General features: G+C 46.1%; 1 protein-coding gene across 2 annotated transcripts in view; it reads right to left on the bottom strand.

Moving 5' to 3' along the window:
* The window catches only part of ZFPM2 (zinc finger protein, FOG family member 2), a 345,016-nt gene that overhangs the window by 191,949 nt on the left and 140,449 nt on the right, over nt 1-12,618 (bottom strand). For both annotated transcript variants that reach the window (XM_083186879.1, XM_083186880.1), the window contains one exon: nt 6,448-6,572. In XM_083186879.1, the coding sequence (XP_083043005.1) occupies nt 6,448-6,572 (125 nt within the window). The remainder of the gene's footprint in view (nt 1-6,447; nt 6,573-12,618) is intronic.

The following is a 12,618-nucleotide window of genomic DNA, read 5'->3' on the forward strand; positions in this document are numbered from 1 at the left end:
GAGCCAATACAAATATAGGCTAAAGGTAATAATACAAGCCCATTTGGAATTATCTGCAGGTTGCGGCAACCAGTGCATTTTTTTCCGGTGATATAGCTTTCAGATTTAAAGCATCAACAATTTCACAAGCAAAAATGTTGCTGCCTCTTAGCCATTGATGGTGGAGAACCATTGATTGCTTCCATTGATGGCACAACCATTGGTGGGAAACCATCATTTGATGTTACCTACTGATGGTGGATGGCCAACCTTGCAGAAGATGAATAGATTGTATCCCCAACTTAAACCCTAGCAGGGCACCATCAGGGTTCCTAAAGCATGCCTGGAACATTTGCTAAAGCCAACTCCGTGTGGAGATATTGAGTTACTGCGTAAAGTCCTCTTTGTTCATCGTTTGATAAAACTTTAACAATGTTTCACTGTAGACAACATAAACACTGATGGTAAGACTGGCCGACAGACGGGATTCCAACGGTCAATATACCAACATCAGCATCCCGACTACCAATTCTCCGACAGTGGGGTGAGCACAAACAAATCCCTTGCAGGCTTGGTGACTTGCTGCACTCACCACAGGTTCTATTCTCCCTCTATGGGTGTCTTGGACCCCCCACGAGGGAGAATAGCCCCTGCCAGTGGGCAGTTAAACAGCCGGGATTCCGATGTCAGTATACTGACTGTCGGGATCCCGACTGTCGGACAGTCATCCGGCACCATCTAACACAGTGTAAAGTATGTCCATTGCATGGGACTTGGCTAGGGACAATTCTTTTCTTATCGCCACACCTCCTGCTGCAACATGATGTAGTGCAGAGAGGGGGCGGGGCCATGATGATACAGTTTGCAGCACCATTATCAAGGATGCAAAAAGGGCAATGACGGGTCCTATATGGAGGCAACTGTATTAGGTACCAGGATTTTAGGAAGCACCAATTTCAAGAAATTTGGTGAAAATAAAATGCAATGGGCTAGGTGCACTAAGCTTCAAAAGTGATAAAGTGGAGAGTGATAAACAACCAACCAATCAGCTCCTGCCTGACATTTTTTAAACACAGTCTGTGACATGGCAGGTAGGAGCTGATTGGCTGGCTGTTTATCACTCTCCATTATATCACTTTAGTGCATCTGGCCTAGTTTCTTGATACTAGACTTTATAACGCCTAAAAGAACCTTTGAAGATTTTAGGCAACATCCCACTCCAAGCCACACCTATATTCACCCAAAATAATGCCTCTAAACGGCAAGGCTTCATCCTTAAATCAGTAACACCCAGGGCTATTTTTCAGCAGGCTCCAGCAGTAACTGAGGCCCTTATTCTAGTTCACTCTTTCTTACAAAATCTTTCTTAGATGGACAAAACCATGTGCACTGCAGGGGGCAGATTTTAAATGTGCAGAGAGAATTAGATTTGGGTGAGTCATTTTGTCTCTGTGCAGGGTAAATACTGGCTGCTTTATTTTTACACTGCAATATAGATCTCACTTTGAAGTAAAACCCCACCCAAATCTAACTCTCTCTGCACAAGTAACATCTGCCCCACCTGCAGTGCACATGGTTTTGTCCATCTAAGAAGGATTTTGTCAGAAAGAGTGAACTAGAATAAGGGCCTCAGGTCCTGCTGGAGCCTGCTGAAAAATAGCCCTGGTAACACCCAAACCTTTTCTTCTGTGGAGTAGGAGGTTATACTTTCAATTATGTATACAATTAGGGTACAAATTTAGTATTCCAGCAGTAGTGTCGTATTATGTGTCGTATCACAATGATCTGAATATGAGGTCGATACTTACCATCACTTACCTGCCTGGCCTGGCCCATAGTGTCTCTTTCCTCACCAGTGTCTTCTGCCTAATGCCATTGCTGGTTTGCTGATGAATGTGTATAGGCGACTGAACCATGTGCCTTGGCACTGTGCTTTGCTGAAGCTAGAAAAGCTGTGTGGGGTCGCCACTGCCAGCATTGGAGACTGAACCACAACATCACAGATAAACAGTTTAGATTAATCCCTTTAGAATACCTCCCGACATCTGAGAGTAAGAAGCTGGTACACCGGAACAGGGGTGTGGCCACACTGCAAGTGGGTGTGGCCTCGGGGCTGCCACACCCACTTGCAATCACGCACCGGTGAGAAAGTCCCTCACCTTCATTCCAAACAGTAGGGCAGTACTCAAAAAGCAGGACAGTTGTGGGGGGGGTGAGGGGGGTGTTATTCCGTTAACGAGTGCTAATTTGGATCGAGTATTCCCCTTTCTTAGTGTGTTATAGTCTCATGCCGCCGAGGCTCAGTATTGTTCCGATGCTGTAAAGGCCACGTTAGATCGCATACAGTCAGATACACTTATATGTTACTTCTTGCTAGGACTCTGCTATTCATATGAAGAGATACCAGCCACATGAGGGGATATGCTATTTAAAGCACCTTTGTGCAACAGAAACTGTATATACAGGAGCCCATGTGATGACAATAGTCTCAGCAGGCATATTTTAGGCTCCTGGAAGCCCCTTACATAGCCATTGCTTTATTTAGGCCTGTAATCAGAGTGTTTCCATCACACAGATGACAATGGCCTATTGAATTGTTCACACTGAACTTATTCCCAGTGGCCTGCTTGTAGATCAAAGACAGCACATGTAAAATCTCACAACTTCCCCCAACACTGTGTAAGACAAACACAAATGACTGTATATGCGCGATAGCAAAGCAGCAGAGACACCGGTGAGGTAACACACAGAGAATCGCTCACATCATTTCCGGTTTATATAAAGGGTGGGGGGTGTAGATCAATCAATTCAGTATCCTACTGCGTTTAAGTACAGTATGCACAAATAAACCAAAACAAAACATTCAAACTGATAAGTGTAAGGTATATTGCTGGCAAGAGTACAGCTTTACACAAAAATGTACAGTAGTTGTTCAAATCAGTTTATAAACTCATTGCAGGTGCATCATACTTGCTGATATACTGTATAATTTCTCCTCTCTGGGAGAAGCATGATGTGGAGATGCAGCTCACCACTGTGGTGGTGGTTGGTGGAGCACATCATTTGGCTCCGCCCCCATAGTGGCATGAGTCACAGGTCTATGGGGAGAGGCAAGGTTAAAAAAAACATGTTAGCCCATCCCCTCCCTATTGAACGCCTGGCATTATCTACCCTAACTTGCCAGAAAAGTTTCGGGAGATCCACCAATTCATTCAGGAATTGCAGGGGACGACCTGATCAACTGGGAGTCTCCCACACTTTAGGGGGATGATCTAGACAAGGAAAACACAAATTGACCCAAATACACTGCAAATAGCCTATGGTCTATGCAGTGTGCTATGGGAATTTTACATGTGCCATTGTTCTCTACAGCCCTGAATATACAGTCATAACATAAACCTTTGTAGAACCATTAGATTAGAATGCTACGGATGAAACATAAGCAAGATGCAGTGTATGGTCGGGCAGTTGCTAAACAGATTGGAGAATTATAATTGGCGAGTGGTCAAGTGTGTTCCAGCTTTGAATCAGGAATATTGTAAGGAATCAGAGGGAGGGAATGGCTAAAGAGTAACTAGCTGTATCTGTTATCATTCCTACAGCAAGAATTCTAGTATTATGATTAAGGCATTGCGGGCCTGATTCTGAGACGCAAGCAAAAGCAAAGGCCACCTATTCCTGTGTCTGTGTGGCTGGGAATACAGCCACTTGCATTTCCACGCCAATGACACTCCCATAACACACCCACTGTATGGACCACTTTGGCACCAGGAATAACCACCGCCCAGGAATCCCATCAATGTTCCCCCACATTTCTGATAACAGCACCTTTGTGTGTGGCACCACAAATCTCCCAAAGGTTGTAACGCTCATTACGTGTAGTTAGGGTGTGCTTACACCTCGAAATGGCCAGGAAACTCCCAAAAATCGGGTCCCCTCCCGGCTCCCCAGGAAGGTAGGCAAGCTTCCTGCATGTTCCCGGAGTCCAGCGTACCACCCAGGAGCTTCTAATTCAATTATTCAAATGCTGGAATTTAGTGGCTCTTTGGGAAGAGGGCAGGACTAAAATGACGCGAATCGTGTCAATTTGCTTTTAAGATGGTGAAGTCATCCTCGCCACCTCCCCCAGGCGTGTGGTGTCTGGTCTCCTCTCCCAGTCTTCTCCCGGAGAGGCACAATCATAGGTAGGCAACTATGATGCAGTCTGGGGCCCTCCCCTATATATCCTATAATTAAAATTAGACTCTCCTCTAGCCACCAAACATTCAAGCATTCCCTGAAAACCTCACCTATTCAGACAGCTTATCATATTCCAGAACCCCCGCATAACCTCCAGTAGCATTCATATCTAATTGCATCCCATCAGGACTGTCTTGTAATCTGGTGGGACCGCCGTGCTATGGAATCCTATCCTTCTGTATCCCTCCTATTATCCCTATAGACTGTAAGCTTGCGAGCAGGGTCCTTCTACCTCCATGTCGGATTGTTACTACCAGGTATGTATTATCACTGTTTCCTATTGTAAAGCGCAACGGAAATGGTTGCGCTAGATAAGAGACTGTAAATAAATAATAAATAAACACAATTTTTTTTTGGGGGGGGGGGGTAATTAAAGATATTTTCCTATCCATCTATATTTTCCTACTGTATTTCTGGGTAAGAACATTGTACAGTGCAATGTATTATACAATATTCTCTTAGATGGACGACATGTCATTGTGTTATTCTTACTAATCATATTATTCCTATTCATTAGAAAAATTGGCCTGGTACGGTCTTGATGTGCATTGGACAAGCATCCATAGTCATTAACAGCAGCCTCTGAATCCTGTCTGGAATTTGTACGTATCTGTGGCATCTCACAGCTCAGAGTAAGGAGCTTTCCTACCCAAGCACCTCCTAATGTCCTTTGTTAAAAGGTCTCACATCTGAAAAGTCATTTCAACTTACATGATTCACAGTCCGGATTAGTATATAAAGAGGCTGCTAAACATTGAGGATCGATTGGCTGGAAAGTAACTGACTACGCTACTAGCGTATATATGATGCGGTCTGTCAAATTAAGGCTGTCATGTCTGCCGCGTACATGGTGTGAATAAAGCACCAGCATTAAATCAATTATAAGCTGATGACTGCAACTCCATAGTCTCTACGAGGTCAGAAACTGCATCTTTTTGTGTTTAGTGAACATGTATCTGGGTTGGCCAAAAGAACAAACACAATTTTGTTGGCCAAAAGAACAAACACAATTTTGTGATAGAAAAATAAGAGATTTATATTTAAAATATACCTTTTTATGAGTAATTACAAATAGTATAAGCTCTTGAGAGGTACCATTTTCGAGCAATTGGTCATTTAAATCCATGGTTATCAGCTTTTAATGACCCCAACACACAGGGGCGGATTCTAAAGCAGGGATGGGGAACCTTCGGCCCTCCTGGTTGTTGTTGTTGAACTACATACATATCCCAGCATGCCCTGCAAAAGTTTCAGCATGGCCAAAGAGCAAGACTGTAGCAGGGCATCCTGGGATGTGTAGTTCAACAACAGCTGGAGGGCCGAAGGTTCCCCATCCATGTTCTAAAGTGAGTGCAAAGCAAAAGTGCATGTGAGTTTGGGGTAAATGTACTGTATGAAGCAGTGATAAGCAGGGCCGGATTTAAGTGACAGGCCGCCCATAGGCACAACATCCCCCCCCCCCGCGCACGCGTGTTTTACGGACCTCCCTCCCGCGATTCAGGGACCGACCCCCTCTTCGCAATTCGCGGACCCCCCCATGCGACTCCCCCCTCTGCGGTTCGCGGACTCTTCACGATCCCCCCTCCTGCGAGAAGGGGGAATGCTGTGCAGCCCCCAGCAGGTGCTGCCCATAGGCGCGTGCCTCGTGGGAAATCCGGCACTGGTTGCTACATACCATCAGCACTAGAACTCCCATCTTAGTAAATTTATCCCAAAAAGAGTTGGTGATGTGGCCCGGGCTTCCACATGCAGAGGGAAGAATATGTAATGAGCATGCTGCGTATCTGTACATCCAATCGGAGAGTCCTCAAGACACTCTGGGCGGTACTGCACTTTCAGGAGCTGGTGGCTCCGCCCCCCCTCAGTGTGACATCATGATGTCATGTGCATAGGGGGTGGGTCCAGTGCAGGCAGCTGCTTTATAAACATCACACAGTGTGATCACAGTTTGCATGCTCTGTTACAGCACATGGGATAGAAACTAGCCACATGACCTAGTCGCCACTCCTCGTGATGTAACGTCAGCCAGCGGTGTCACACGCATAAGAAGGATATTACTTAGACAGTGATACCTAAGACACCAGGCAGATGGGTTGAAAATCTGAATTCCAAACATTTATCTCCATTATTCTTAATTCCAATTTTTGTATCATGTGACAATAATTATGTAACATTATCTGAGAATGTACCATAGTTGACTTAATTAGAAAAAAAAAATCAGGCACGTACCAAGGTGTTGCTGTCATTGTGTAAATCCATCTTGCCAGCAAAAGGTCCCCAGGTCGTGCCAACCGGAAGCTGCTGTCGGCTCTGGACCCTGCGCTCTCCGTCTTTCTGCAGCATTTCCAACTCTCCTGCGCAGACACAAAATGAGACACGTGCTGAACACTTGATTGATCCTCAACATCAGTCACATCCCTGCCTGGCTGTCTTACCAGAATCAATAACTCACAAAATAACACAACTTGCGCCAACACTACAGGATTTTATTAAATAAAATTATATATTTTAAAATAAATCAAAGTTTTCTTGGTACTTGTGAGTTATCCGGGCTGCCGATTTTTTCATCGCGCCCGAAATCGGGGGCATCGCGTCGGTCGTGGCCGTTATAAGGAGCCGCGACGCGATGCCCACGATTTCCCATAGACAATAATGTTAAAAGACGCGATGGACCCGATTTCCCATAGACAGCAATGTTAAAATAAAATTACAATGTGAAATTGGCCAATATGTTTTTAAAAAAAATGTTTCATGGCCCCCCACCACCGTTAACGCCACCCCGCTATTGACGCCAACCCGAAGCGTGTGAGCGCAGCGAGCCTGCGAGGGGCGGCGATACGCGTCCTCCGACCTTTTCATGCCCTACTATCCACTAGGGCGTGGAGTGAGAATAGAATAGTGTGGCGAGCGCAGCGAGCCACCGAGCCCGAAGCGTGGCGAGCGCAGCGAGACCCGCGAGGGGACGCGGACACCTTCACAGGTATCCGCGTGCCCTTGCGGGCTTCACAGGTGTCCGCGTCCCCTCGCGGGGCTCGCTGCGCTCGCCACGCTTCGGGCTCGGTGGCTCGCTGCGCTCGCCACACTATTCTATTCTCACTCCACGCCCTAGTGGATAGTAGGGCATGAAAAGGTCGGAGGACGCGTACCGCCGCCCCTCGCGGGGTCGCTGCGCTCGCCACGCTTCGGGTTGGCGTCAATAGCGGGGTGGCGTTAACGGTGGTGGGGGGCCATGAAACATTTTTTTTAAAAACATATTGCCCAATTTCACATTGTAATTTTATTTTAACATTGCTGTCTATGGGAAATCGGGTCCATCGCGTCTTTTAACATTACTGTCTATGGGAAATCGTGGGCATCGCGTCGCGGCCCCTTATAACGGCCACGACCGACGCGATGCCCCCGATATCGTGTCTTTTAACATTACTGTCTATGGGAAATCGGGGGCATCGCGTCGCGGCCCCTTATAACGGCCACGACCGACGCGATGCCCCCGATTTGGAGCTAAATCGTGGGCATCGCGTCGGTCGGGTGTCCTTAAGTTAATCAAACTTAAGGACAAAATCGGCAGCCCGGATAACTCACAAGTACCGTTTTCTTTTTTCTTATACTAATACCCTTTTCACACTGCAGCTCTATCGTTTTTTTAGCCTTTTTAAACGGGTAGAGCTGCAGTTACCGGTATTTGTTAAACGGTTAAAGAGCAGTGTCCTACCCGTTTCAGAGCCGTTTTTTGGCAGTGTGAACGGCTCTATTTCTATGGCTTTAAATGTGTCTGTTGGGGGTTAAATGGGTTGAATGTGTGAATGGTATTAAATGCTTTTTAAAACGGTTTTCACCTGCAATGTGAAATGTCTTAAGGCTCAGACCCGTTTTAAAGTCCCATTTAAGAATACCGGGTCTTTACCCATTTCTGCAGTGTGAAAGCAGCATAATATAGCTCTGTCTCTTCTGCCAGGTACACATCAGAGCAATGGGGAGTTATTCCAACATCCCCTACAGCCCAGATCACCCGGGCAAACCTAGCGCCATCGCAAGTGACCGCGGAAGAAGGCATACACATAGAGCAATATAGGCTTCCTTCTACATTGTGCTCTCAGGTGGATCCAACCGGATCCCTCCCAGCAATTCCCACTGCTGCTGAGTCACTCTTCGGAAGCACAGACGGAGAGAGAACAAGAAGCAAATGATAGAGAGAGAATGAGTAGGAGGGATAGGAAGAGAGCACAGAGAAATTGAGATAGAAAGAGAGAGAATGGGAGTGAGGAAACAGACGGAGAAAGAGAGATAAGAGAGATCGAGAAAGAGAGCAGGTGCAAAGAGAGAGGTAGAGTAAAAGAGCGTGAGAGAGAGAGACGGCAGGTGGGTAGGGGGGGGCATGTCCTTTTGTACAACGATATAAAGTTGCAGTATAACATACAAGTCTGCTCCTCAATATATTTCCAGTTGAAACCAGTCTGAAGGTCAACAGTCAGTATGCCGACACATAAATGACAGTGACGTATTGAGTGTTGTCAGTCGACAGGTTGACACAACATTTTTATCCTGCGATAGCCCCAACCTAAACCCAATGCCAGCCGCAGCCTAACCCTAAATCTGTAATGTTGACATTCTTCCTGCATATGTACATTCATACCGCTTTCACATCGCAAATGCCGGGTCACTGACATCTTCGGGAGGGCAGAGTGCTGGCATGTCACCGGGGGGGTGGGGGAGGAAGCAGCACTTGGAGCTGACGCTACCTCCTCCCTATAGTGCGAACAGGACCCGGGTTATCCGTTCACGCTGCCCAGCAACTCCGATCCAACCTGGGTAAAACCCTTCTTTTAAACCAGGTCATATTTTTCAAAAGGCCAATTTCACACTGCACAGTGACCTGGGTTGACCCGCCTATAACCCGGGCCGGACCTGGGTTATTTGTGCAGTGTGAATAGGGTATCAGTGAGAACATTACTGGTACTTGCAGATTAGCAGAGGATGTACAGTATTACCTAGGATGCATTCATATACTTTACTCATTGTATGTTTATTAATGACCAATGTTCTTGCAATTATACACAAGTGGGTGAGAGATGTCTTTGGTTTGTATATCTCTTAATAAAATTAAATATTCTAAGAGACTCCTTAAGGAAAGTTCCATAGTTAGAAGAGAGTCATGTCAGTGCTGAGGATTCTGCATTCAGTTGGGTTAGGAACCCTTCTTTGTTCACAATTGGAAATGCAGCGCATTCAATCACTTAATAAAAGACAAGAGACTTGATAACGTGAAGGCTGACATTATTCAAAACTAATGTAATCTCTGTCCCGTCTGCTGGTGCTTTGGGTGCATGTAAGCAAATGAGATTTGATCACCGAAATGTCCAAACTTCCATGTGTGATTATCTGCAGTTTATAGTTTGGAAGGGATACGTTTATGCTTCACGGCGTGGCTGGTCCAGTTATCGCACTGATTATCTGTCCACGTCATACTCCGTGCGGAGAACAACTGTTTCTGGAAGTGTCTGTCTCCATGTTGGAGTTTGTGTTTACGGAATTGCCTCTCACAGACAGACACAGCTTGCACAGCGGCATGATTCCTGTCAGCATCAAGGATCTGTGAGTGTTCTGTAATGCTGCTGCTAAATCGTTCTATTACTATAGTCTGGTAATCGACTTGTGTGTGCAAGGCTGTGCACACTCGGGGCCTCATTCAGAGATGGAAGCAATTCGCATCTAAGTGCAAACATAAAATGGGCACAGGGAACAAAAATCTTATTGTACTACCTACTGTATGAAGAGATACTGTGTAGGGATGCCAATCCCGGGGCATTTTTTCAATCCCGGGATTCGGGATTGAAAAATGCTCAATCCCGGGATTCCCGGGATTCCCGGGATCCCGGGATTGGCTTCCCTAATAATAAAAAACACCCTGGCCGCCGGTAGCCTGGTCCCTGGTGCAGCCGGGAGCTGGGTTGCTGAATGGGCGGGTAGGAAATCTCATAAGGCGGGGTGGCAGGGAGTGCTGGGTGGGAGGACTTGGTGGCAGGGAGCGCTGGGTGGGTGGCCGAGAGCGCTGGGTGGGCGGGTGGCCGAGAGCGCTGGGTGGGCGGGTGGCCAGGAGCGCTGGGTGGGCGGGCGATTCGGTGGCCGAGGCGGATGTGCGGCTGTGCCCTGCGCAGCGTGACCTCGTCATGCTGCGCACTGCGGGGTATGGGAGAAGCCGGGCAGCGTCTGAGTGCTCAGACGCTGCCCGGCATTAAACTGCGCATGCGCAGTTTAATCCCGAAATCCCGGGACTGGAAATTCCAATCCCGGGATTGAAATCCCGGCGTTTTGGGGGCCAAATCCCGGGATCCCGCCGATCCCGATCCCGGGATTGGCCACCCTATGTATGAGCAATTCAGCATAGGTAGCAAATACACTTCCCTACTCATGCCATACTTGCTGATTGTCAGTAGGGAGACTCACACCTACAAATCTCCATGCACCTTACCTGCACTTGCGATCTCTGGCTCTGATTCGATGAACACAGTACCATACATCTGATCGGAATCTGAGGCAAAACACATACGATTTGACACTTTTCACCTGATTTTTTGGCCCGATCCGTCGAAATCAGGTCAAAATCAGGCCAAATTGTATAATTGTTTTCCCAGCTTTGGCTGGATTGCTCAGTATATTTTTGTGGCTGTATTAGGGTGCATGTATGGGGGGCAAGGGAGCTGGCTATTTATTTCAGTCTTCGGCCCTACATTTTTTAATGGCAGCCCTGCTCCCTAGAACGGCATTTCTCTCTGGGTGTGCATAGTCCATGATTCTTCCTGTCATGCTGGGATTTGGTGTTCTACATGATGTGGTGCTTGAGAGGTAAGTCACAAGTTACCCAACACTGGGGCAGACGTATTAAGCTTTAACAAGAGATAAATCCAAAGGTAATAAAGACAGATAAACGTCTAGCCAATCACCTGTTAACTGCCATGTTACAGCCTGTGTTTGAAAAAAGTCAGTAAGGAGCTGATTGGCTGGATGTATATCTCTCTTTATCACCCTTGCATTTAACTCTTGTTAAGGCTTAATACATCTGCCCCACTGGGAGGACAGTTGTCCGAATTGTCTGACCAGCCCCACTGTACAGATCAGGGCGCTTTAAATCCCCAGAGCAAACAATGTATTGCTCCATTATTGCAAACTGCCAGTATACATATTGATTCAAATAAATCTCAAATGTTTGACTTGTATGTAAAATACAAATACAATGGATACCAGTAAAAAAAAGTTCTAACAATAGCGTCACTTAATTTCAGAAGTAACATATATTAGCATTGCTCTGACTGTGAGGGCTGAATGAGAAATCACATGCACACTCATTAGGAAGATCATGGCGTGCATGGAGATCCCTGTGATGTCACATGGAAACACTTTATGCATTCTTATTAGAAATGCAGAAGTATACAGCACTTATAAGGTCACCGATTCACTTAAGTGGAAGACGGTCATTGGGCCAGGACCTATTTCTCATGGTCATTGGTGCGTCCAGAGGCTCTCACGGACAGCGGCGGTTCAATTTTATAGGATATAGTAAAGCATACAAGAAAAATCTCAATGTCACTGACAGTGGCGCTTGGAAGTGAGGAGTAAAAAGAAGCATTAAATATATTAAAATATCTTACTCCCCTGTGTTTGTATTTGAGGTCCCCTCTTTCTTCTAGTGCGATTTCCTTCTCAGGACATATGAAAAATATAAGGAGACAAAAAGCACAGATCTTCGTGCAATACTGAGAGTTGTATTCAGCAGTGTGAAGAAATTTCTTCAAGAATAAATTTGTAAACCACCAGTGTATGGTTTTTATATTACGGAGGAAGCCCTCCTATATAATTTACTCACAGAGTATCATTAGTATAACAGCATATCAGGGGGGTCTTTTCTCCACTCCACTTCCTTACTTCGCAGTAAATTTCTAAAGTAAGACGTAGATGCTGTAGTGGATACTTTAAAAGGTTTCTTTTTATTTATACAATGGTACACACGGATAAAAAAAGAGAGGGTGATGGGTGTACTTAGCTTTCAAAAAGGATCGGTCAGGTTTTTTCCAAAGATGTAAAAGTCAGGAAAAATCGGGGCCCCGATGTCCTTTCCGTCCTAATGAGAGCCAGTCCCCACCACTGCAGTAGTAACAGAAGAGTCCCCACCAACGCGTTTCGATCTGTTAGTGATCTTTGTCAAGGTGTATAGGTACTCTTCTGTTCAGGGTTTAAATAGCACACTAATCGTTAGATGTGTAACAGCTGAGGTGTATACTGTATACATCATAAATCTCTCATAGAGATACAGTGTCCTGGAGTTCGTTATACAGTCTCCGGGGTTCCGGTAATGAACTTCCGGTAGCGCACGTCACTTCCGGTGACGTCATATTCTCCGCGATC

Source organism: Crinia signifera, chromosome 5 (assembly GCF_055691185.1).
Source record: "Crinia signifera chromosome 5, ASM5569118v1, whole genome shotgun sequence".
NCBI lineage: Eukaryota > Metazoa > Chordata > Amphibia > Anura > Myobatrachidae > Crinia > Crinia signifera.